At 42.5% G+C, this 22,064-nt stretch overlaps 1 protein-coding gene across 1 annotated transcript in view; it reads right to left on the reverse strand.

The window, feature by feature from the left end:
* Window positions 1-22,064, reverse strand: part of LOC144820221 (maestro heat-like repeat-containing protein family member 1) — a 97,008-nt gene that overhangs the window by 25,425 nt on the left and 49,519 nt on the right. The window contains exons 6-9 of the mRNA XM_078677823.1: window positions 8,394-8,472; window positions 7,852-7,965; window positions 7,142-7,203; window positions 5,205-5,324 (exon numbers count right to left, since the gene is read on the reverse strand). Coding sequence (XP_078533949.1) covers window positions 5,205-5,324; window positions 7,142-7,203; window positions 7,852-7,965; window positions 8,394-8,472 — 375 coding nt within the window. The remainder of the gene's footprint in view (window positions 1-5,204; window positions 5,325-7,141; window positions 7,204-7,851; window positions 7,966-8,393; window positions 8,473-22,064) is intronic.

A 22,064-nucleotide genomic window follows, 5' to 3' on the forward strand; every position in this document is an offset into this window, starting at 1 on the left:
GAGAAAAAAGTGCTATCGCCCAGCATCTGGGATAGTGGTGAAAACTTGACAGGATGAAACATGGATCGCAGTTTCACTCGGTATGCTGCTGCAAAATGTTTCTTTCAAAATTCAACAAAGATTGGAGTGATTTTGATTGTACTTGCAGTGATTCAGCTACGTATATGAAAAAGCTGTGTAATGACCTTTCAAAATTAATACCTGTAAGAGATCCTTTCCACTTGTTAGATGGTATGCTAAAAGCCTCTTTACAATCTTCAGAGTTAATGAAGAATGCTGTTGACTTTTTAGTCCATCCGGGCGCACTGTTTTGTTATGCGAGGGGACTAAAACACAAATATTTCTCATTTTGTGCTTTGTGTGGCATCAAAGAAAAAGTCATCCCAACTGTGTCACTTAGCTGATGGTTCTTGGTCCAAGGGGCTGTGAAATGCTATAGTACCCATGTGGAAACCGTTTACAACATTTTTGCTGAATGATGATGCCAAAGGCAAGAAATGTGAGGATATTCGTTTGCAAATTACTAGTGATGTGAAAAGAAGTACACTCTACTAAAGTCTTAGATTTTTACAGGAAAACATAACTGCTGCAGTGGACATAAAAAAAAACTAGAGTCTAAAAACACCCTGGCCTGCCAAGTGTTCTGCATAATTGGTGTAAATGTGAAACATCGTCTTGAGAGTTGGCTGGGTAACACCTTAAATTGACTTTGGCACTGCAACATGTTCCATGTTAGAGTGCTTGCCATATGGTAAACAAAGCAATGTTGAAGAACAATTCAGGAACTTTTATTTTACAATGTATGAGAAACAGCTTGCAACGATCCATTGAAATGTCCCTTCATCAACCATGGCATTTGAAGTCAATGAAACCTCACTGTGGTACACTGTGCAAGTTCTAGTTCCCTTCAGTAAAGGGGAATTTTCTCAGTAGTTTCAAAAGTGCTGCTTCATTTTTGACCACTTCAATAATTCGGAGGGCATAATCTCCCAGTTCAAAGCAAATGCTGCAGAACCTGTCCAGAGAATTGCAATCTTCAAGGGCACATTGTAGATATGGAAAGCTATGTCAGTGGCCAGCGTTAGCAAATTGTGTACTGGCTGTCTTGTCATTGCCCATTTCAAGTGCCAATGTTGAGAGGGCCTTTTCACAGAAAAAAGGGACATGGGAAGGAAAAAGCGAGCGCACATGACCAAAGACTCATTGAAGAAGTATTGTATGGTGTACTACAATACGTTTGATTTGCAAGAATGTATTTGGACCTCATATACACTGTACATACACTGTCGATATACCGTGCATTATCAGTGTAGAAAGCAGGTAATAATAAAAGCAAAATGTTCCATACACACCAGAAAAACACTGATTCTGTTGCTTTTCATGGCGCGAAAAAGTGTAACCCCTGACACCACTGTTTAGGTCTCGTTTAGTCAGCGCGCATGCGCTGTCCGGAGAGACATATAGTAGCGGCTTTGGGAAGTGCTCCCAAAGGGGCCATCAGCTTGCTAGAATGCGCACAAGCACGCGCCCTACTGCGCGCGCATCCCTTGCGTGTTTTAGTGCGTCATCGCGATCACTTTCGCTTTTTACAGCGATCGTGATCGCGATGACCCACTTTAGGTTGCTGTGCTTCATGTTTAGATATCATTTGCACCTACAATGCTTTTTCGGGCACCACTCATGTGCTTTTTTAAAAATGTCCTTTTGATGTTTAGCATGCGCGTGGGCACTCCCCCACCCCTTCCTCTTGTTTACTTCTTGCCGCGTGCGCGCACCACTTGCCTGCTGCTGAAACTTGTATTTTTTTCTGTTTCTTTCACTATTATACTTTCAATGTTCATCTATAATGAAACCAAGTGAGATGCATGTGGCGTCTCTGTTTCTTCCAGCATGCAGCTGTATGCTCTCTGTTATGTGCCGGGCAGATTCTAAAGCAAATGGTCGAATATAAATGCATGGTTTTGTTTAGTTCTGGTTGTTTCTAGTTTTCTTACATTCTTTGGCGAGAAGGCCCTGTGGGAGTCCATGCTCAGTCTGAAGCACAAGGACGCTGTGCTGGAGGTTAGGCTCCACCTAGTGGAGGCAGCGAGCAGAGAGAACCTGCCTATTAAATCGAGCATTGGTATGTTTGGATTATTCAACGCTGCATTTGACTGGGTAAATGCGGTCGCTCGTCGCTTAACGTATGTCTTGTAAAAGACTGGCAATAGATATTCAATTCAAAATCCTTTATTCGACTGTCAGAGAAGCAGTCATAAAAGCACAAAAATACAATTATTATACGATTCATGCAAAAATTTTTAAAAACACACAATTTTTTATAAGTTAATAGTTCACGAGAGAGTTAAAAATGCGATAAGTTGAAAATGCAGTAGGCCAATGTAAAGTAAAAATAAAAAGGAAAATGCCTGTTTAAGACATGATTTCATGTTTAGTGCAAGTCATCTAGGGATCATCCTTCCATGCTTAATCTGAACTTCCGGGCTGTTTTTAAAAACTCACAGATCAAAAAGGTGCTATCATCAGGCAGCATCTGAAGATATAAAAGTGCAGGCTTAATCTGTACAAAATTCAACTTTTTAAGCAGGGGTTTTAAAAACATTTGTCTTGGACTTGAATAATAAGGACATAGAAATAAAAAGTGAGCCAGGTCTTGCGGAGACATGTTGTCGCAGCCGCAAGCTGGCAACACTTGACCTCTATGTGCTCCACTCGGCACAGCTAAAATCAAGTGGTAGAGACCAAATCGGAATCTGCTCAACAGAAAACGGTCGTATCTAGAAATGTTCCATGATAAGTATGGTTCACAGAACACACATGTCTTTGTTAGAGTATGATTCCTAACACTAGACTTTTTCATCTCGGTGTCTTCCCTGGCAAGTTGTCGCTTTAACATGAAAGTGTTTTTTACAAAATCAACATCATTCTTTGTAACATGCTGTGGTGTTAAATATAAGTCCAATCTGCCCAGGTCTTTGCAACAGTTTCTAATATAGTTCATCCAGGGTATTTTAAGATGTCCTTCCCAGGTGAGGGCTTCAGCGAGGATGCTATGCGTCAAGGGTATAAGTGCATTGCGCCAACAGTTTAGCCAGTATAAGTGCATTGCGCCAACAGTTTAGCCTACTGCATTTTTAACTTATCGCATTTTTAACTCTCTCGTGAACTATTAACTTATAAAAAATTGTGTGTTTTTAAAAAATTTTGCATGAATCGTATAATAATTGTATTTTTGTGCTTTTATGACTGCTTCTCTGACAGTCGAATAAAGGATTTTGAATTGGCAATAGATATTTACTGTAGCTGTGCAGGATGTGTGACTGTAGATTCGTAATGTGTTTGCTTGGCTTGTAAGCCCTGGAAGTAATTAAATATTACATTCCATAGAGCTTCCAACCAAGCCCAAGCAAATCAGTACTGGGGTACCAGTCTGTCAAAGCGCGTCTTGACGCCTTTCTCGGATTTTGAAGTGCTTTTTAGGTGCAACACCGACTTCTGATCTGCAAAAGTTTAACTGATAAACCATATTGTATTCCATAACTCCATAGTCTCTTATTTTCCCGTCATTGTTAAAAGTGAACACAAGCATTGTTGAAGCAGTGCAACTCACAAGCCACTGTCGTTCCTCACTAGTAGTCCATGTTGTTTAGCATACTCGGTGCTCCAGGCAAAGAAGCATTTCGTAGCAGGAAAGCCGTCTATTTTAGTGGCCTTTCCTTGCTTTATTGCGCCACCTAGTGCTAATACCCTGATATTGCTGCCTCATTTCGCCTTATGCAAGTCATGGTCCTGCTGCATGGAACTTTATGTAATATTAAAACCGCACTATCTGCCCATTTATCATGAACAACTGATGCAAAGTGTGGGCACACATCTTCTTTTAGATGGAAGTGCAAGATAGCTGTTTCGGAGCTGGGCCGGTGCTGCTACCCTGCTGCAGGACTCCATAAATCATAATAATTCCGACACATTTGCCCAGTCCTATCTCATCAACAGTCTGTCCCTTACCAGTCCTGGTGTAGCCACAGATGGCTCTAGGCTGCTAGCGTTCTGTGAGGAACTCTGCAGCCCACCTCTGCCAATTCGAATGATTCTTTCCACCTTGATGCTCCATTCTGCTCAATAAATTAACACATTTACTCCCTTTGGAAACCCTTTTATCAGTAGTTCTTAAACATCCCAATCGGAAAGGATGGTTTAGGAGCTCATAGCGAGTGGCCTGCTGGGGATGTGATGATTATGTCATCCTTTTACATCTGACACCACGGGGATCGGAAATTAAAAGGTGCCATCATTTTTACCTGTTACAAGTGGTGCCCTTTAAAAGAGGGCATAACAGGAATATTGGTGCTTTGCGCAGCAGAATTCACATTTACTGCTACTTACCGGGTGTTTTACTGGGGAAAATTGTGGAGATATGAGATTTTCTAGGAAAGCTGCAATTTTGATCATTGTATAAACCGTTGAGAACAGATTTTAAAACAAGCATTGGCATAGCCAATAGGTGTTTCCTTTGGGACCTTATAAGTGTTTAGCCATGCAACACTTGCTGTTGCACCAGGATATTGTGCTGGATAACTAAACACTTATAAGGTCCCAAAGGCGAGATCTTTTGGCTATGCCAATGCTTGTTTTTTAAAGGAATTGAAATCACTTGAAAACATTGAAAAAACCCCACCAGAATGGACCACAAATAGAAACTGAAAACAGGAAAGCCTAGGTATACTGAAAGGATGACTGTCCAAGTGAAGCTACAAGTAAATATACTGGAGAGCACTTGAGAGGCTTGGTTCATGTCATGGGCACCCTGAAAGAACAAGACATAAAGAAAAGGCATATACAGTGTTGACACTGGCAGTCAGCAGCTGAATTTCAGGTTCAAATGTAAGCAGCCAGATGGAGCAAGGGAGACACATAAGGTTGAGGGAGGTTGAAAGACGCACTGGAATGCAAGTGGGGAACATCAGGCTCAAATGGAGAACATGGAATGTTAAAGTGGGCCTATGCAAACTAAATAGAGGTACATAAGGTCTATATTCCACCACCAGGGGCAAACATGCGACACTGCAGATCTGTATTACATGGCAAACAAGCTACATTGGGGCACAAGGGGGCTAAAAGGTCCACTTATTTCTTTTGGGCTGACTACGGTCGCTGTTCCCCTAACACATTTACCCACCCAAATATGTACACCTGCCACTTACCTGTTCTTCAATGATGAGACTGTTTTTCCTAAGCACATATTCCATCAAATCACTTCCGTTAATATCATAATATCCTTTGGTTGTTAAATTGGATATTAAACTTAAAGTGGCAAGTATAACCTGTGATGAAGCAAAAAATGGTAAGCATGGTTAGTGAGAAACCCTTTTGATGTATAAATAAAACCAAATCCCACATTCTGGCGAGGGAGCAGCACGGGAGTGTGAGAAAACCATACAATCTCTCCTTCCCTTTTGTTCATAGAGGAAATAGAAATACACTTGTATGTGTGGAAAGCTAGTACCTGGATACAGCCTTTTAAAAAATATTGGAAAAGGGTTATTAAGACACTCTGAGAATAAAACTTGAATCAATTTCATTAAACTGTTTTTACAGAATGTCTGACCGAAGTGTGATTGAGGGAATATTCAAACATTCCAGGTGCTGTACGCCTTCTATAGGTGATTGGAACTTGGTAAAAGATTGAAAGATACATTGCAAAAGATGTCTAGGTAGGTTACAACTAGCAAAGAATGTCTCAGGACCTTGTATTGATTACAAAAATGCAAATGAGAAAACAGTAGGCTGTGGATTCCATGAGTGTGGAAATGAAAAAAACCTAGATTAGTCTGTGGGAAGAATGATGGCCACTGTCTAACTCAACCTGCAGGATTTAGCAGACCTACACCATCCCAACACGGCCAGCAGATAACAAATGGGTTAAAGTACTCAGAGTCCATTGTCCCACACCTTGTTGTTTGGTTGATCCATGTCACTTTCAAGAAATAATTTTGTCTCAAGACCGTAAATAGTCACAGTCTCCTCTAGTACCCGGGTTACAATTCACATCCCTAACATGGCTCTGTATGCTGCATATTTGCATAGGATGGACCCAATGGCTTCAACCTCCAAAGAATACGTCCATGTTTTATTTCTTTGATTCTTATATTTCTGGTAGAGTTCTGTGTCTGATGTTTCTGGTTTAGTCTACCAAGAATCTACGGTTTATATCATGCCCTGACGTTAAAAAATGGTCAACCCAATAAACCTCTCAAAGAGAATACACTAGAGACCCAGTCATGGAAATACAAGTTTTTGTTGGTTATCCAAAGAAAATGACTGTCGATTTTCCTTGATGCCTATATCCTGTGCTTGCTTACATGCTGAACACGGTGATGCTGATGCTGAAGTTGCCTGCTTTCTCAATTGCACTGACATTGGGCACATTGTGGACATACATGGAGTCAACAGAGTTACATATATTCCAATTTCTACACACAATACATCTTTTATATCACAATCAGACTTTTCAAATGTGCACATTGAATATTATCCTGTATTATTGAACTATGTTTGGTGAGAATTAGCTGAAATATAGCCCAGATATCATTCTTGGAAGAGACATTTGTCTTATCAATAAAATATCATACACCCCCGGTCGTTGAAGAATGGGGAGATATTAATATACAAAGCTTCAAAACCCCCGTCATTATCATCAACACTCTCTTCAGTGAGGGGAATTACAGATCAACTCTATGTGAAATACAGACCAAACATGTGGACAGCGCACAAGAATTGTTTCTTAACACACACTTATTCAACAATTAGGGAACAGGGACTTTCTATGGGATCGGGTCTGAAAATGAGTTGACACAGAGAAGGACAGGAAAACTTGTATATGTCCACTTGAACAGGGAAACAGTAGAACACAAGACACTGAGGAGACACACATGGATGGAGGTTTCATGACCCAACACCTCCACGGAAGACCAGCCTTAGAAAAAGACAACAGACTGTGGTATACGCACCACTGCAATGAGTCCACGTAAGTAGAGAATAATGCACTATTCAAAAAAGTGCATAACTTAAATTAGATTGCGTTGCTAATTATGAAACTGCTTGAGCACAGAATGCTGCACACATAATAACTTGATGGTACCTTGTAATTGTCATCCTCAAGCACGTGACGGACAGCATCCAGATAAGAGGCCCCTTCTGAATCTATGAAATGAAGCCATACATCAAATGTTCATAACACATAGATATTGTCTTTGTCTAGTAAGATAAGGAATAATAGATAAGTAGATGAAGCTTCCACTATTAACTGTGCCTACCAACCTGAGGGTCCTGTCAAGTGTTGGTGTGTGAGTCTGTGACTATGAACCTCATGGGCCTATCAATGTCTTCCTGTTCTACTGTGCATGTCAGTGTCATCATGTACCACTGAGTGGGTCTGTGTCTTCCTGCCCCATATTTTATGTCCCTTTTTGTTCCTGACCAAAGTCTATGTCAGGATCTCTTTCCACAGTGTCCCTGTCCCATTATTGGGTCACAGTGGGAACAATTTATCAAAAAGACAGATGTGGCAATGTTTGACCACTACTTTATTTCTTCACCACGACTCATGTTAACGGAGGGAGGAATTATTCTTAAATTACATTGCTCTACCAGGAACTGTTGGCAGTCAGTGTAGCTGAGGAATATGAAATTGAGGTGATTTGCTCATAGCTGCACCATGTTGGTTAAGTAAGAGGGTAAGTTGGAATTATAACTTAGGGCTCCCCATTCCATGAAAAGCATTTAAGTCCTTTACCTATCTTCCATGTCTATCGAAATCACATGCTGCCACCCACCCACTGACAGGCTTACCAGTTTCAGCAAGAAGCTTGCAGAGCAGCTTTATTGTTCTGGCACGGGACTCTGCACCCATATGGATCAAGCTACTTTCAAAATATTTAAGGACCTCACTAGAGCTAGAATGGGCTGCAAGAGTAAAGTGAAGAGAAAAATAGACATACATGAAAAATTACATACAATAAAATCATGCACAGAGGAACTAAACGCAGGGGAGCAGGTCATCAAGGCCAAATGTAAGGAAATTGTTCAACGCATATCCAGGAGGTACAATATCAATGGTTTACAACATTTAATGATGATCGGTGGAGCACATGGTACTCATGTGACTACTATAGCTGTATATAGTAAATTGGACAACGTGTTCCAATAGAAAGATAACAAATGCACCGGGAAGGGAGATAATTACTGAAGCAACAGTAGCTTTTAAGAAGATCAAGTGATGTGCAGAGCAGTGGACAGCAATTAATGTTTCGGAGGACCCGATCACTGGTAAAGACCGTAATATACTTGCAGTATCACAAATATATACATATATACATTTATGACCAACTCACCCAGTGACAGGATAATGGCCGTGGACACCTTGACTGACTCTTCCATTTCATCTGAAACTCCACAGTAGGGTGCGCAGATCTGTCAATAACAAAGCCATATTAAACAATAATGGAAGCTAGGCTATTTGAAAGCCAATCCTATACATCTGAAAGCAAATTCCATTCAGTGGGGAAATGACGGCATAAGAGCTTGTCAGGATTTGTGGGGCCATGATCCATACAATGCTACAGCAAAATCAATTATGTGGAAAACAGGGATCACTGAAATAATATCGACTACCAAAATATCGACTACCCAAAATATCGAGGAAAAAATATCTACAACCAAAATATCGAGTTTGTATGTACAAACAGGTAAGTACAAAAATATCGAGTACAAAATATCGTTTACAAAAATATCGTTGTAAAAAATATCGACTTTACTAAAAACAATGTTTAATTACATTAATATAAAAAATTAATTACTAAAATATAATTAACACTACTTAAAATAACTTTTAATAATTAAATAATTAATGAAAGTAAAAAAATAATATTTTTTTAATCATATTTCTTAAAACATATATATATATAGTAACAAAATTTAATTAAATAATAGGCAATATTGTATATGTACCCCAAAAACCCAAAACTGACCCTGAACCCTAAAAATACCCCTTTACCCAAAAACTAAAAACTGACCCTGAACCCTAAAAATACCCCTTTACCCAAAAACTAAAAACTGACCCTGAACCCTAAAAATACCCCTTTACCCAAAAACTAAAAACTGACCCTGAACCCTAAAAATACCCCTTTACCCAAAAACCCAAAACTGACCCTGAACCCTAAAAATACCCCTTTACCCAAAAACTAAAAACTGACCCTGAACCCTAAAAATACCCCTTTACCCAAAAACTGAAAACTGACCCTGAACCCTAAAAATACCCCTTTACCCAAAAACTAAAAACTGACCCTGAACCCTAAAAATACCCCTTTACCCAAAAACTAAAAACTGACCCTGAACCCTAAAAATACCCCTTTACCCAAAAACCCAAAACTGACCCTGAACCCTAAAAATACCCCTTTACCCAAAAACTAAAAACTGACCCAGAACCCTAAAAATACCCCTTTAATTTAACACAATTAGCAATTAATCAATTAAATTAAATTAATTACCAATTACATTTTAATTAATTAACAAATATTTTTTAATTAACAATTAATTAAATATTACTACCAATTATTAAATTTACATATTTAATTAATTATAATTAAATTACTTCCCACCCTATTCCCCTATAAACCCACAACCCGCTACAGAAAATACATTATTTTAATTTACATAATTAGCAATTAATCAATTAAATTAAATTAATTACCAATTAAATTTTAAATAATTAACATATATTATTTAATTACCAATTAATTAATTATTACTACCAATTAATACATTTACATATTTAATTCATTATAATTAAATTACTTCCCACCCTATTCCCCTATAAACCCACAACCCGCTACAGAATAAAATTACACAATAATTAAAAAAAATCATTAATTAAAAATAATTATAAAATAAAATTACACTTTTCACACATATTATAACATAAAAACACTATAAATAATTAAATATTATTTAAAAAACTATATTTTTTACTATCTAGATTATATACTTGGATATTTTCACTGTCTATATTATTTACAGTCGATATTACTTCACTTACCTTAAAAACGATATTTTGGCTGTCGATATTCTGTCTAGTCAATATTTTCTCCAAACGATATTTAAAACTCGATATTCTGTCCAAACGATATTTTGGAGTCGATATTATGTCTGTGCACCGGAAAACAGCATATTTAGGGAGCCCGATATTGGTGGAATTGCAAATTCTCAGTTGCCACTCAAAGATTAATGCCTTAGTTTCCTATGGTTTCTGCATGGTTTGGAGACTGAAGTCTCACGACATTGCAGCAGGCAGTTGTACTGAATGCTATTTAACACAGTTGGCACTAGTGACAGCGACTTCAACTTTGTTTATCTCCAGGGACTCTAAGTGCGTTCCCCCTTTGCATCTCACAGTATCTGGCTAGCAAGGTGGGTTGCATGCTTTTCAGAGCGGGCCTCTTTTGTGCACTTTTCCCCCCTTTTGCGTCCCCAGTTTCTGGTCGGCAGAGTAGGGAGCAAGTGTTTCTGTTGGTGCCTGCATTAGGGTCTTTTTCTGTTCTCACCGCCACTCGCTGCTTCTGCCGTACCACTAGCAGTAATTTCTTTTTTTTGTTCTTTGCTGGCATTCAGTTCTCGCAGATTGGTCCCCATCAGAGCTGCATGTCTTTTTGGTTCCTGTTCATTGCAAATTCCGCACACCAGCATTGCTATTTAGAATTTCATGCCATGGCCATTAAGTTGTGTACTTCCTTTTTTAGGTCTTGTGACGTAAGCAGCGCGTGCGCTGCTCTCGTCTTACGAATCTTCTTGGAATTGATACAATTCCAAAAGCCTCGTCCTAGATCCACCTTCAGCTTTGATTCGTGCACGACATTTGGCGTCACAAATTAGGCCGAAAGCAGTGCAATGATTGCATGCAAGGCATGTAAATCGCTGCTTGTTGCCATCCTGTCTCCTTTTAGCCACGCCCAGCGGGATTGGATCTCTTACCCGCGGCGTGACACAGTAGGTATATTATCAGCTTGCCGCACTTTTTTTGTAAGCTTGTTTATTCTCTGCTGCCATGACGGTAACTGTATGCCTCTCATAATTATTTATTTTGTTCATTGCCGCACTTTTTTTGTAAGCTTGTTTTATGTAGGAGCTATTAAGTGACAGAGTGTTGGGGACACATACTTTTGTAGAAGGGAATACTGAATATTACTTTAAGGGTGATTTGTCATCAATTATGTTTGGCCATTTAAAAATGAATAAAACACATTTTCCTCTCCTGTTTTAACAAACTGTTTGAAATAGGGATCCTGACATTTCACATCAAACCTTTAATTACTCATTTCCTGCAGGCTGCTCTCTAGCAAATCCCAGGCATTACACTGCTTCTATTCAAGCAACATGGCGTCCACGCTTGCCTTACTTAATCGACATTACAAGCTTGAACGTTACGATTCTAGTCTTTTGTGCCCAGTCCATGGCCTATCTTGCCTCCAGGAATGGAAACTTACTGGGCCATGGCTGAGGCGGGTAGCGAGGCCTCGGGTGGAGAGGAGGAGGGTGGCAGAGCCCGCAAGGTCTGCAGGGTCGCAGCGGCAGGAGCGACGCGCATCTGGCGGCCTATCTACTGAGCCTAGACCTGGGGTGAGACTTGGGACCCAAGGGTCCCTGTGCAACAGCGCGAGTATGAGTGGGTGCATCACTTTCACGTTTCTTAGGTCTATGACTGAGTAGTTTGTGTAGTTGTGGTGTTTTCATTGCACTGCGATACTTTAACCAAGCTGCTAAGTAGCTCTTTCACCCCGTAAATGTTTAAATCTTGAGTGTCGAAATATTATATTAAATGCTCTTATTTAAAAAGCCACTTCTGGCTGAACGTGCCACACCTGAACCAGTCATTTAAGGAGTTGTGTGGAAAAGTAAATTTTGCCTTGCCATATGTGCCTACGTGTTCCCCATCCTATGTTATATGTGCATGATCGATATGCATATATCCCCCTATGATCGATTAAAGACGCAATTATAGTTGTGTCCAACTCTAGTATGCCAGTCTCCAGTTCTCGTGAAAGCAACGAGTATTAGGCCTATGTTGCCACGTTTTACAGAGTGCACGTTAATTCATTGAATTGTCCCCGTTTCTAGGCCTCAAAAGGGCCCGGACACCAGATTCAAGCTCCAGTCTCCTGAACCCATTCCGAGGAGCGATGCAGCCCCCACCTGCATCCCTGACCCTTCACTTACTTCCGCCGCGCAGCGCGGTGCCCGGCCTGGCTCTGCCTGCCTGTCTGCCAAGAATATGTTATGCTTCTAGTTATCAGTCCAGCTTTCCTTCTTCACATTCCTAAGCTAACAAACCGTATAAACATCTCCAGCTATGGTCTAGTCTTTCTGTCTCCATGTAAGAGAAATACTGTATTAATATTCATAGAATATTCCTAGCACACGCAATACATGTAGAATAGATGCATGCACCAGTCTTAGTGTCAAGTAGCCTCTGCCCTGATGACATTTAGATTCTATCAACATGTTCTCCAAACACCAGATACCAGATATGCTATAGGTACATGTCGTCCTGACCCCGCAGACTTTAGTCTCCTCTTTTAGTACAGAAGTCATAGCCCCCAGTTCTCCCCAGATACACGTCATGGCCCGTTTGCGCGCACCACTAGGTTAAAGGTTCCAGCTGCTCAGGTAGCCCCCTCCATGTTTCCGCCCATTCATGACACTTCTATGACGTTTCACATCACATGTCTAAGTGCACGCCCTGTGCACGCCTTCTTTTCACACCCATGTCTCCTTATCTTACGCTTGTCATTAGTTACGCCTACTGTATGTAATGTAATTGAAATGTCTTACTATATATATGTTGAATTGTGATGAAAGAGGTGCAGCTGCCATCCCGTGCCTTCGATGTCACTTTATTTCAGGCTGTCCTGATCCTGTCCCTTCCCTTATGCCTGATTAAAGCCTGATAACCTCAGATTCCTCGGATCTTGCCTCTTATTTATTGAGCTATCTGTTATTCTTAATGTATTCAAAAATAGTACCGGTAATTAATTATTTATTTACCACATAAATGGCGCCCGAATAGGGACTTACCTCTTCCCCACGCGCCGGCGATCCAACGCAGGCCCCCTGACACTTTTACAGCCGTGACGGTACCCTATGCGCAAGTGCAGATATTTCTGCTTCAAGTCTCCCTCAGGCCTACGGAGGAGACGGAAACTGCGGTCCGGTATCCAGACGAGGCGGTGTGGAAGGCGGTTTGTCCCGACCAGAGCCCAAGCCGAGAGAACAAGGTCCGAGGTATCCGGAGGCCCACCTGTAACCGAAGTTTCCGAAGCTCGTAGTCCGACGTCGTAGCAGTCCAGTCCAGTCCGAGGCCTTCCAGTTTCTGCTTCCCGGTGAGTACCGTCGCGGGGGAAGTATCTAGACAGGGTCATTAGTTTGATCCTGGTCCGATGGGTTTGGGTACACAGATCCAGTCCGAAGTATTCACCTAGGTGGATATGGGTCCTGACGTGTCTCTTTATGGGACCGGTATGTTCTGTACTGTTTTAGCAGTGCATCCAGTAATTCTAGTAAGTTTCGTTCTCGAGAAATTCATGTGTTCTGTTTTCAATGTATCAGGTAGTATTTCTGTTCGAACTGGTATTAATGTATTTTTATGTCGTGGTATGAGTGTTTTGTTCGCTATTTTATTACTGTGATTATTGTGTATTGTGTTGCAAGTATATAACCGAAATGCCTCTGTTCTCGAAATTACGTCAGTTAAAGACCAGAAAAGGTTTACTCGAAGAAGCAGTTCCTGTCCCTCCTAGGGACAGTCCAGGACATTTTATGTATCACAAGCATGGCTTAGATGCCATAATATATCTAGACTTATGGGCGGATTATACTAAGGAACTAGAAGAGAAATATAGATGGCCCGTATCAGGTACATGGGATGCCGAGTGCATCATGCGAGTAGAAGAAGCATTATGGAAAAAGAAAGCCAGACAGTCCCAGAAAGATGCCATCGAGTTATGGCGCAAAGAATCTCATAAAAGAACCGAAAAAGAATTCAGAAAAACCGAATTAAGTAGGGAATCCTCAGAGAAAGCCCAAGAAAGGGAATTAATCGAAGAAGGTGAACGAGTTAGAATAGAACAGTCAGATAGACAGAGAAATGCCCTTATTAAAGGCATGTATCCTCTTCTTGCCGAGGGCTTGCCAAAAGCAACCCCGGAAGCACCCTGTAATTTACCGCCGCCATTGGTCCCGACTAAGCTACGTCATAAACCGACTGCAGCTGATATTTTTCTTTCGTCCTACTTGGACGACACAGTACCAGCATATGCAAATCCTGTTCCACCTGCTCCTGTTAATAATGTAATCCCTGTTCCTCCAGCCGCTGGTCCCGTGGGTCCAGTTAATGTTACAGTACCTGTTACATGCAGAAAAAATTGGGATTTTACCTATGCCTCTGTTATAAATAAACCAATGAATGCTAAATTGGGTAAACCAAAATTTATTAGTTTAACCAGACTTTCAAGTCTTTTGAATTCATTTGTTTTTAAATCAGTTAGTTATTTTAGTCTAGGCAAAACAAAGAACATTATCAACTTCACGAAGGCAAGGCGTTTGAGCCGGTACTGGTTGGTGTGAGTTAGACGTTTACACAAAACGAGGAATTCATTGGTTTATTTATAACAGAGGCATAGGTAAAATCCCCATTTTTTCTGCATTTATTAGTGGCCCGACCTACCCTCTCTCCCAGTGGGCCCAACCCCCAGTTGCCTTCACAGTACCTGTTACAGCACCCCCGGCCCAGCCTACAGTACATGCACCCGTTATGCCAGTCACTCTACCAGCCCGTACAGTATTCACCGACGATTCTAGTTTAGGAGCCGCGGGGGGAGGTTCTCCTCGTACCCCGCCTCAACAGAAATGTCTGACGCTACATGAGCTAGCGTTACAGCGCACGCCAAAAGTGGCGACATACACAGATCTCAAGCGACTTCTTACTGATTGTATATATGATCCAGTTCCAGGCGAAGATCACATGATCTTATATTCAGTACGTCTAAGACGGGTGGCCAGCTTTTTGACCACCCTGCCCGATATGAAGGAACATCTAGACAGAATATATCGTTTTATCCGTACAGGAGTGAATCCAGGAAGTATTCACGAAGCTATGGTTCAAAGAAAAGTCGAGACTCAGCTCATGATTTTAAAGTTCCTGATTAACTGTTTAATAAGAGAGCAAGATTGTCCAGAAAAAGATCAAGAAGAACTGAAAGTCCTGACTAGGTGGAGTGACAATATAGCCGATGGAAAACACAAGACACAAGGTTGTATAGAGAGTATGTACAAGAAAATTCGTAAAGAAATAATACGTATACACCAGAAAGAGGAAGAAAAACGAGCAACCGAGAAAGAGAATGACTCTTCTAGTGAAGAGGTAGACAACGAGAATCCCGACAGAATAGCGTATGTAGGTAGAACTAGACTTTCCGACCGACATTCACGCCTAGATTACAAGAAAGCTTTTCCTCCTCCAGCACCAGAACAGTGTTCTCTTGAGCAAGTATTCCAAGCTACCGATCACATTCTAAAATCACGAATAGGGTATAGCGAGCTTAGTACAATGCATGAACAAGAACTAGCCCGATCAGCAGTCCGATGGACTAGTGATTCTACCACGTTTCCAGACGAAATAGTGGCTCAAATTTTTCTGAAACTCCCCCCAGCCGAGCAACGTCTGGTGGGTATGTATATGATCCAGCACCTCATTACGCTGTATGAGGAACAACATTCTGATCCAGGTCCGCTACATGATGTATTGAACGAGTTACTCCAATATAGATGGAAAGGTCTAGGTACCGATTTAATTAGTGTCATTCTAGAACAGCGCCACAAATACCGAACGTTTCTGAATCCGCATTTTGTTCACGTCTCACCCCCAGAAAGTAAATCATTCTACATAGACAGACAGAATCCGTTACGAGAAGTGCATCCAGTCAAGAAAGAGGGTGGTGGTCTAGAACGAGTATTTGTTTACACCCCTATCACGAAAATAGAACTTTTGGAAATGAAAAAATTAATTCCCTGTCATGATAAAGATCCAGCAGGGTTTCACCGTGAATTAAAGGACATGCTCCGTATGGGAGAATACACGTATCCTGATATCATTAAAATGTTAAAAGTCCTGTTGCCTGCGGGCATATATGAAAAACTCAAAGAAAAAGAATGGGAGGTGGGAGAGAAAAAATAGATTGGACAGCATTAGAAGCTGAAGATAATTCACGAGTTCCAGGTACCGGTCTTGGGGATAAAGCTAAAGCTTTGCCCGAATTGTTAATCCAAGTTTTGCCAAGATTACTAGCCACGAAAAAGGAAGATTGGGATGCCATCTCAGCCTGTAAACAGAAACAAGACGAAGATACTAGTGATTTTTATTCTAGATTTGAGAAATGTTTCATTATTAATAGTGGTCTGAAAACAAGTAGTGAATCGTACCCTCATCTTTTTGTTACCAAACTAGTCGAGAATTCAAGTCCACAAGTTAAAAATCGAGTCCTGAAAGTCGAAAGTACCTGGCAAGCTAATACTCCGTCACAGATGCTCCAGATGCTCCAGTACCACCAGAACAGAATCAGGGAAGAGCAGGAACACGAAAGGAGACGTATGAAAGACACGAAAATGAAAGTACTAGTTGCACAATCTGTTCCGCAAGACAGTCAGAAGAGGGGTCCGAATCAAGCCAGTCATCCTGCAGTTCCCGTTAAAGGGACATGCAATTACTGTAAACAGCCAGGTCATTTTATAAACGAATGTGCAGTTCTGAAACACAACATAGCTACTGGTAAGACTAAAGAAAGACCACGTCCGCCTAGACAAGAACAAGTTTCACAGACTTCCCAGTCACCACAGAATGCACAACAGACAGTTACAGTACCGCAGCCTATCGCTGCAACACAGCACGTTACACAGCAGATGTACCAGTACGCACAGTCAGAGTATCCAGATTATCAGCCATACTCATGAAACAGTCTAGAGAGGGAGGTAGGCTTGCCTCTCATCGAGATTCCTGTAGATCAAGAGGGTCCCTATGTACACAGTCAAGTATTAGGGAAAGACAGAAAGTTTCTGATTGATACAGGGGCAAGTAGGACGACCATCAGTCATGACGAGGTTCCAGGGGCTCCACTCTCAGGCTCTAGAAATGTTTCCCTTGGATTTTCAGGAAAGCCTATTATTAATGAAATATCGAAACCAGTTACTCTAGAAGTTGGTCCATTGTCCCGAACTACAGATTTGTTACTCACGAAGTCTTGCCCAGAAAATCTGTTAGGCATTAAAACACTGAAAGAATTAGGAGCAGTCATATGCTGCTCCCCAGAAGGGGTCCGTTTGTTTCTCCGTGATTTTAAAGGTCATTATGTATTACGTGATTTTGATCCAAGATTATTGAATGTACCGCAGCATTTATGGGCGCAAGGTCCAACTGATGTAGGTTGTATGCATATCACACCCCATCGTGTCACTCTGAAGAAAGGTGTTGTATTACCACGAATCCGACAGTACAAATTGCCACCTGAGGCTGTAGCAGCCTTATCCAAAATTATTGACGAGCTTATTGCCCAAGGAGTGGTTGTAGAAACTGACTCCAATGTATGTAATTCTCCTATCATTCCAGTCCTGAAACGTACTGATCCCAATGCACCTCCAGTTTATCGATTAGTGATTGACCTTCGAGAACTTAATAAGTGTATCATACCCCAGTACCCAGTAGTCCCTGATATTTCCTCACTCTTGACAGCCATTGATTCTGAAGCCACATTCTTTACAGTTATCGATCTCAAGAACGCATTCTTTAGTGTCCCTATTCATCCAGACAGCCAGTTCCTTTTCGGTTTCTGTTTAAATGGAAGAAGCTATAAATTCACACGAGCTCCTCAAGGTTTCACAGAAAGTCCTAGTATTTACAGTCAAGCACTTAAAAGACAACTAGACAATATTCACATGCCAACTGACACTGCCCTGCTCCAGTATGTCGATGATCTATTGATCACAGCCCGTTCTGAACGTGACTGCGAGCGTGCGTCACTTACAGTTTTGTATTTTCTGGCCGAGATGGGGCACAAGGTGTCCCCTTCCAAATTGCAATTCTGTGTCCAGCAAGTGGTCTACTTGGGACACTTACTGTCTGTGGGACTTCAGGGGGGGTCTCAAATAGATTCGCACACACGGGTTGTCGGGGTAGTGCAGGTTTTATTATTTTATACAGTCTGCGTTTCTGTACAGGCACACGGTAAAAGGGTAGGGGTTGTTCTGCCTCCTCAGTCGTGGTTCTTCCCCCTCCGGAGCGTCGATCCCAAGGACTCCTGGGAGTGGTAGGCCTTTTCCCCGCCGTCTCGATATCCTCGTCGTGCCAGTATAAGATAAAGAAAAGAAAATCCGTCTCAGTACAAGTGTTCAGTAAGACACTTCTTGTAGGGGAAAGGGGGTGAGGAAAACACACGTGCACACTAATACCCCTGCTCAGTGACGTGACCCCTTGTGCTCATAAAACAACAACAAGGGTGTGCAGAGGGGGTTTCGTGCAATTAAGGGGGCTTCCCTCGCCTGATGCCTGCCCACCCTGTGAACTTGGACCGTACCTGGTCGAGCCACACTTCCGTGTTAGTGTGGCTGGGCGATGCGCGTTCCACAGAGCCTCCTGGCTTATAGCGGTAGCCGTCCTCAGCTTCGTCCTCCGGTCCTGTCGTCGCCTTCTCTCCTGGAGTCTCCTCGTAGCTCCGCTCCGCCTCTGATTCTCTCCCCGTCCTCCTCCGAGGTCGCGCTGGTATTCCCTCTTGTGTCCTACGATGTTCCTCCACTTCCTCCGCCTCCGTACTACGCTCTCCTTCCTCCTCGTCCTCTGTTCTCTGACCTTCCTCCGCCCTCCGATCGCCGTCCTCTTCCGTCCACTCCGCTCCGCTGTCTCTCCACTCACGCCACCAGTCTCCTACTCCGCCTCCGGGTGTCTCGCACACCTGGATCGACTCCGGGATGGGTTTTACCTCTTCGGGGAGGGCGTGCCGCCATTCCAGATCCGCCCCCTTAAAGGTGTAAGCTTGCCGGTTCTCCGCATCGGGCCGTCTACGTATGACATCAGGTGTATTCCATGCCTCTGTATGCTGGACAAAAAGGGTAGAAACATTAATAGGCATACCAGGGGGCCCCTCATCCGGGTCCCCCACGTCACACTGTCCAAGAGGGGTAGGCAGTTGACACCTGACCGTATCCAGTTAATAGCACGTCTTCCACAACCCAAGACACAGAAGGAGGTACGAGCTTTTATCGGCCTCACTTCTTACTGCAGACAATAGATTCCTCAGTACGCATATCTAGCCAAGCCACTGATACAGTTAACGACACAGGAGGCAGCCGTATCGACTGTCCTCCCTTGGACCCAAGAACATACACTTGTTTTTAATGAATTAAAGAAAGCTTTATGCCAAGCACCTGTTCTAGCAACACCGAACTACAGTAAGCCTTTTACACTTTTTGTTACAGAACGTGATGGTACTGCATTATCTGTTCTCACACAAGATCAAGCAGGACAATACAAGCCCTGTGCTTATTTTTCTAGCACATTAGATCCAGTGGCCCAGGCTCTGCCTGCGTGCCTCAAGTCAGTTGCAGCCACAGCTCTAGCTATCAGACAAAGTGATTCCGTAGTGTTAGGACACTCCCTGACAGTACAAGTCCCACACTCCGTGGAAGTTCTTTTAAACCGAACACAGACTAAGCACTTGACAATTGCCCGTTTAACAGGTTATGAACTGACACTGTTCCAGCCACACATAGAAATCAGACGCTGCAACATTTTAAACCCAGCTACATTGTTACCGTCAGTTACTTCAAATCCTGCCACACATGACTGTGTGGAAGTTGTTAACACTATGACAAAGCCAAGACAAGACTTGACAGACATTGCATTACCTGATCCCGACCTGACACTTTATGTGGATGGTTCATGTATGAGAACAAGTACAGGAGAACTAGTAGCCGCGTATGCAGTGACTACTGACACTGAAGTTATAGAAACACATCGTATTGACACCCTGTCTGCTCAAGCAGCAGAGCTCATCGCTCTGACCCAAGCCTGCATGCGTGCCAAGAACCTGAAAGTTAATATATACACAGATTCACGTTATGCATTCGGAGTCGTACACGACTTTGGAGTGCTCTGGCAAGAAAGAGGTTTTATGACTTCTCATGGAACCAAGATTCAGCATGGCCCCCTCATTCAAGCTCTGTTAGATGCAATACATTTACCGACAGCTATCGCAATCATGAAGTGCAAAGCACATACGAAAGTCACTGATATCATTTCCCAAGGTAACGATCTAGCAGATCGAACAACCAAGCTCACAGCTCAGACTCCAGACATTCCAGTTAACACGACACAGACACACATTCCAGAACAGACTACTTGTATGATAGTTAAGGACCCTACACAAGATGTCATAGACATACAGTTACATGCTACTCCCGATGAAATTAAGAAATGGTCTGAACAAGGAGGGGTCCAGACAGATCAAGGATGGTTGACGAAGGGAAAAGCCACATGGTTTCTCCCCGACTCTATGGTTCAAGTCATTATTAACACCGCACATAGTCCAGCACACTTAGGAGAAAAAGCCATGTTAGACAGTATCCAGAACATCTGGTTTAACAAGCATTTAGGAGCAGCAGCCAAACAGAAAGTCCGTACCTGCATGATCTGTTGTCAGTTCAATCCAGGAAAAGGTGTCCCGGTGGAACAAGGTGGATTCCATCCTCCTGACCACCCTTTTGAAGTCCTCCAGATGGATTATATTCAGATGGAGCGATGTCGAGGTTTCAAGTATGTCCTCGTAGTTGTATGCGCTTTGTCCAGATGGACAGAAGCATATCCAGTTCCAGATTACACAGCTGCGACCACTGCCAGGCAGTTGGTTCGTGAGTATTTTCCCCGCTATGGATTACCTAGGGTCGTGTATTCAGATAACGGCCAGCCATTCTCGTCCGAGCTCATGAAACAAGTTTCCCTTCTGTTAGGGTACCAGTGGAAGTTCCATTGTGTACGCCATCCTGAAGCAGCCGGTCTCGTAGAGAGACATAACCAGACTCTGAAAATCCGCATCGCAAAAGTATGTGCAGAGAAAGGCGTAGATTGGATAGTAGCACTGCCAGTTGCCCTTTTCTATATGAGAATGGTTGCTCATTCCCGTTCAGGTCTGTCCCCGTATGAGATAGTGTTTGGACGTCCCCCCAATATGTGGGGTACACCTAGACCCCGTATCATTACCGATGTTGACAGTAATATGCTGACAGATTACCTTGCTTCGTTGATGTCTGCACTACAATCTTGTCGTTCACAGGTTGCCGCTGCATTTCCAGACAACACCGACGTGAAACCACACGAGATCGTTCCGGGGGATCTCGTGCTGATCCGCAATTTTGATCGTTCAAGTCCGCTGCAGCCCCGCTGGAAGGAGCCCCGTCTGGTCCTACTCACCACCCGGACGGCGGTGAAGGTGGAAAACCGAAAAGGGTGGCTACACGCGAGCCACGTCAAGAAATTCCATGGACTCAAAACTAGAACATTTCTCAAGGACTGCCCCGTTCTCAAGGACTGCCCCGTTCTCAAGGACTGCCCAGAAAATGAATCTAAACTCCCCCTGTTAGAGAAAACTCCGCAGCAGGAGTATAAAGCAAAGTTGCGGTCTAGTAAGTCAGCCAGTTTAATTGTCTAAGTCCCTCTCGGGTGAAACGGTTAGACAGGTTCCTGACATGTATGAGACAGACCCACACAGTGAGAGAGTTAGTCAAAACTCTAAGAGATGTATCGTTACTTTATTCTTTTTATTGTTCCTGAGTCTTATGGTTACATGCATAAGTTATGCGTTGCATTTATGCTTTCCTATTTCACATGTACATATGTTTTCTAATGTTACAGTAGAGCACACATTTAGTGACCTGCCTCCTCACGAGTTATCCTATCGTCTTGCTATGCGTAA

Source organism: Lissotriton helveticus, chromosome 2_1, assembly GCF_964261635.1.
Source record: "Lissotriton helveticus chromosome 2_1, aLisHel1.1, whole genome shotgun sequence".
NCBI lineage: Eukaryota > Metazoa > Chordata > Amphibia > Caudata > Salamandridae > Lissotriton > Lissotriton helveticus.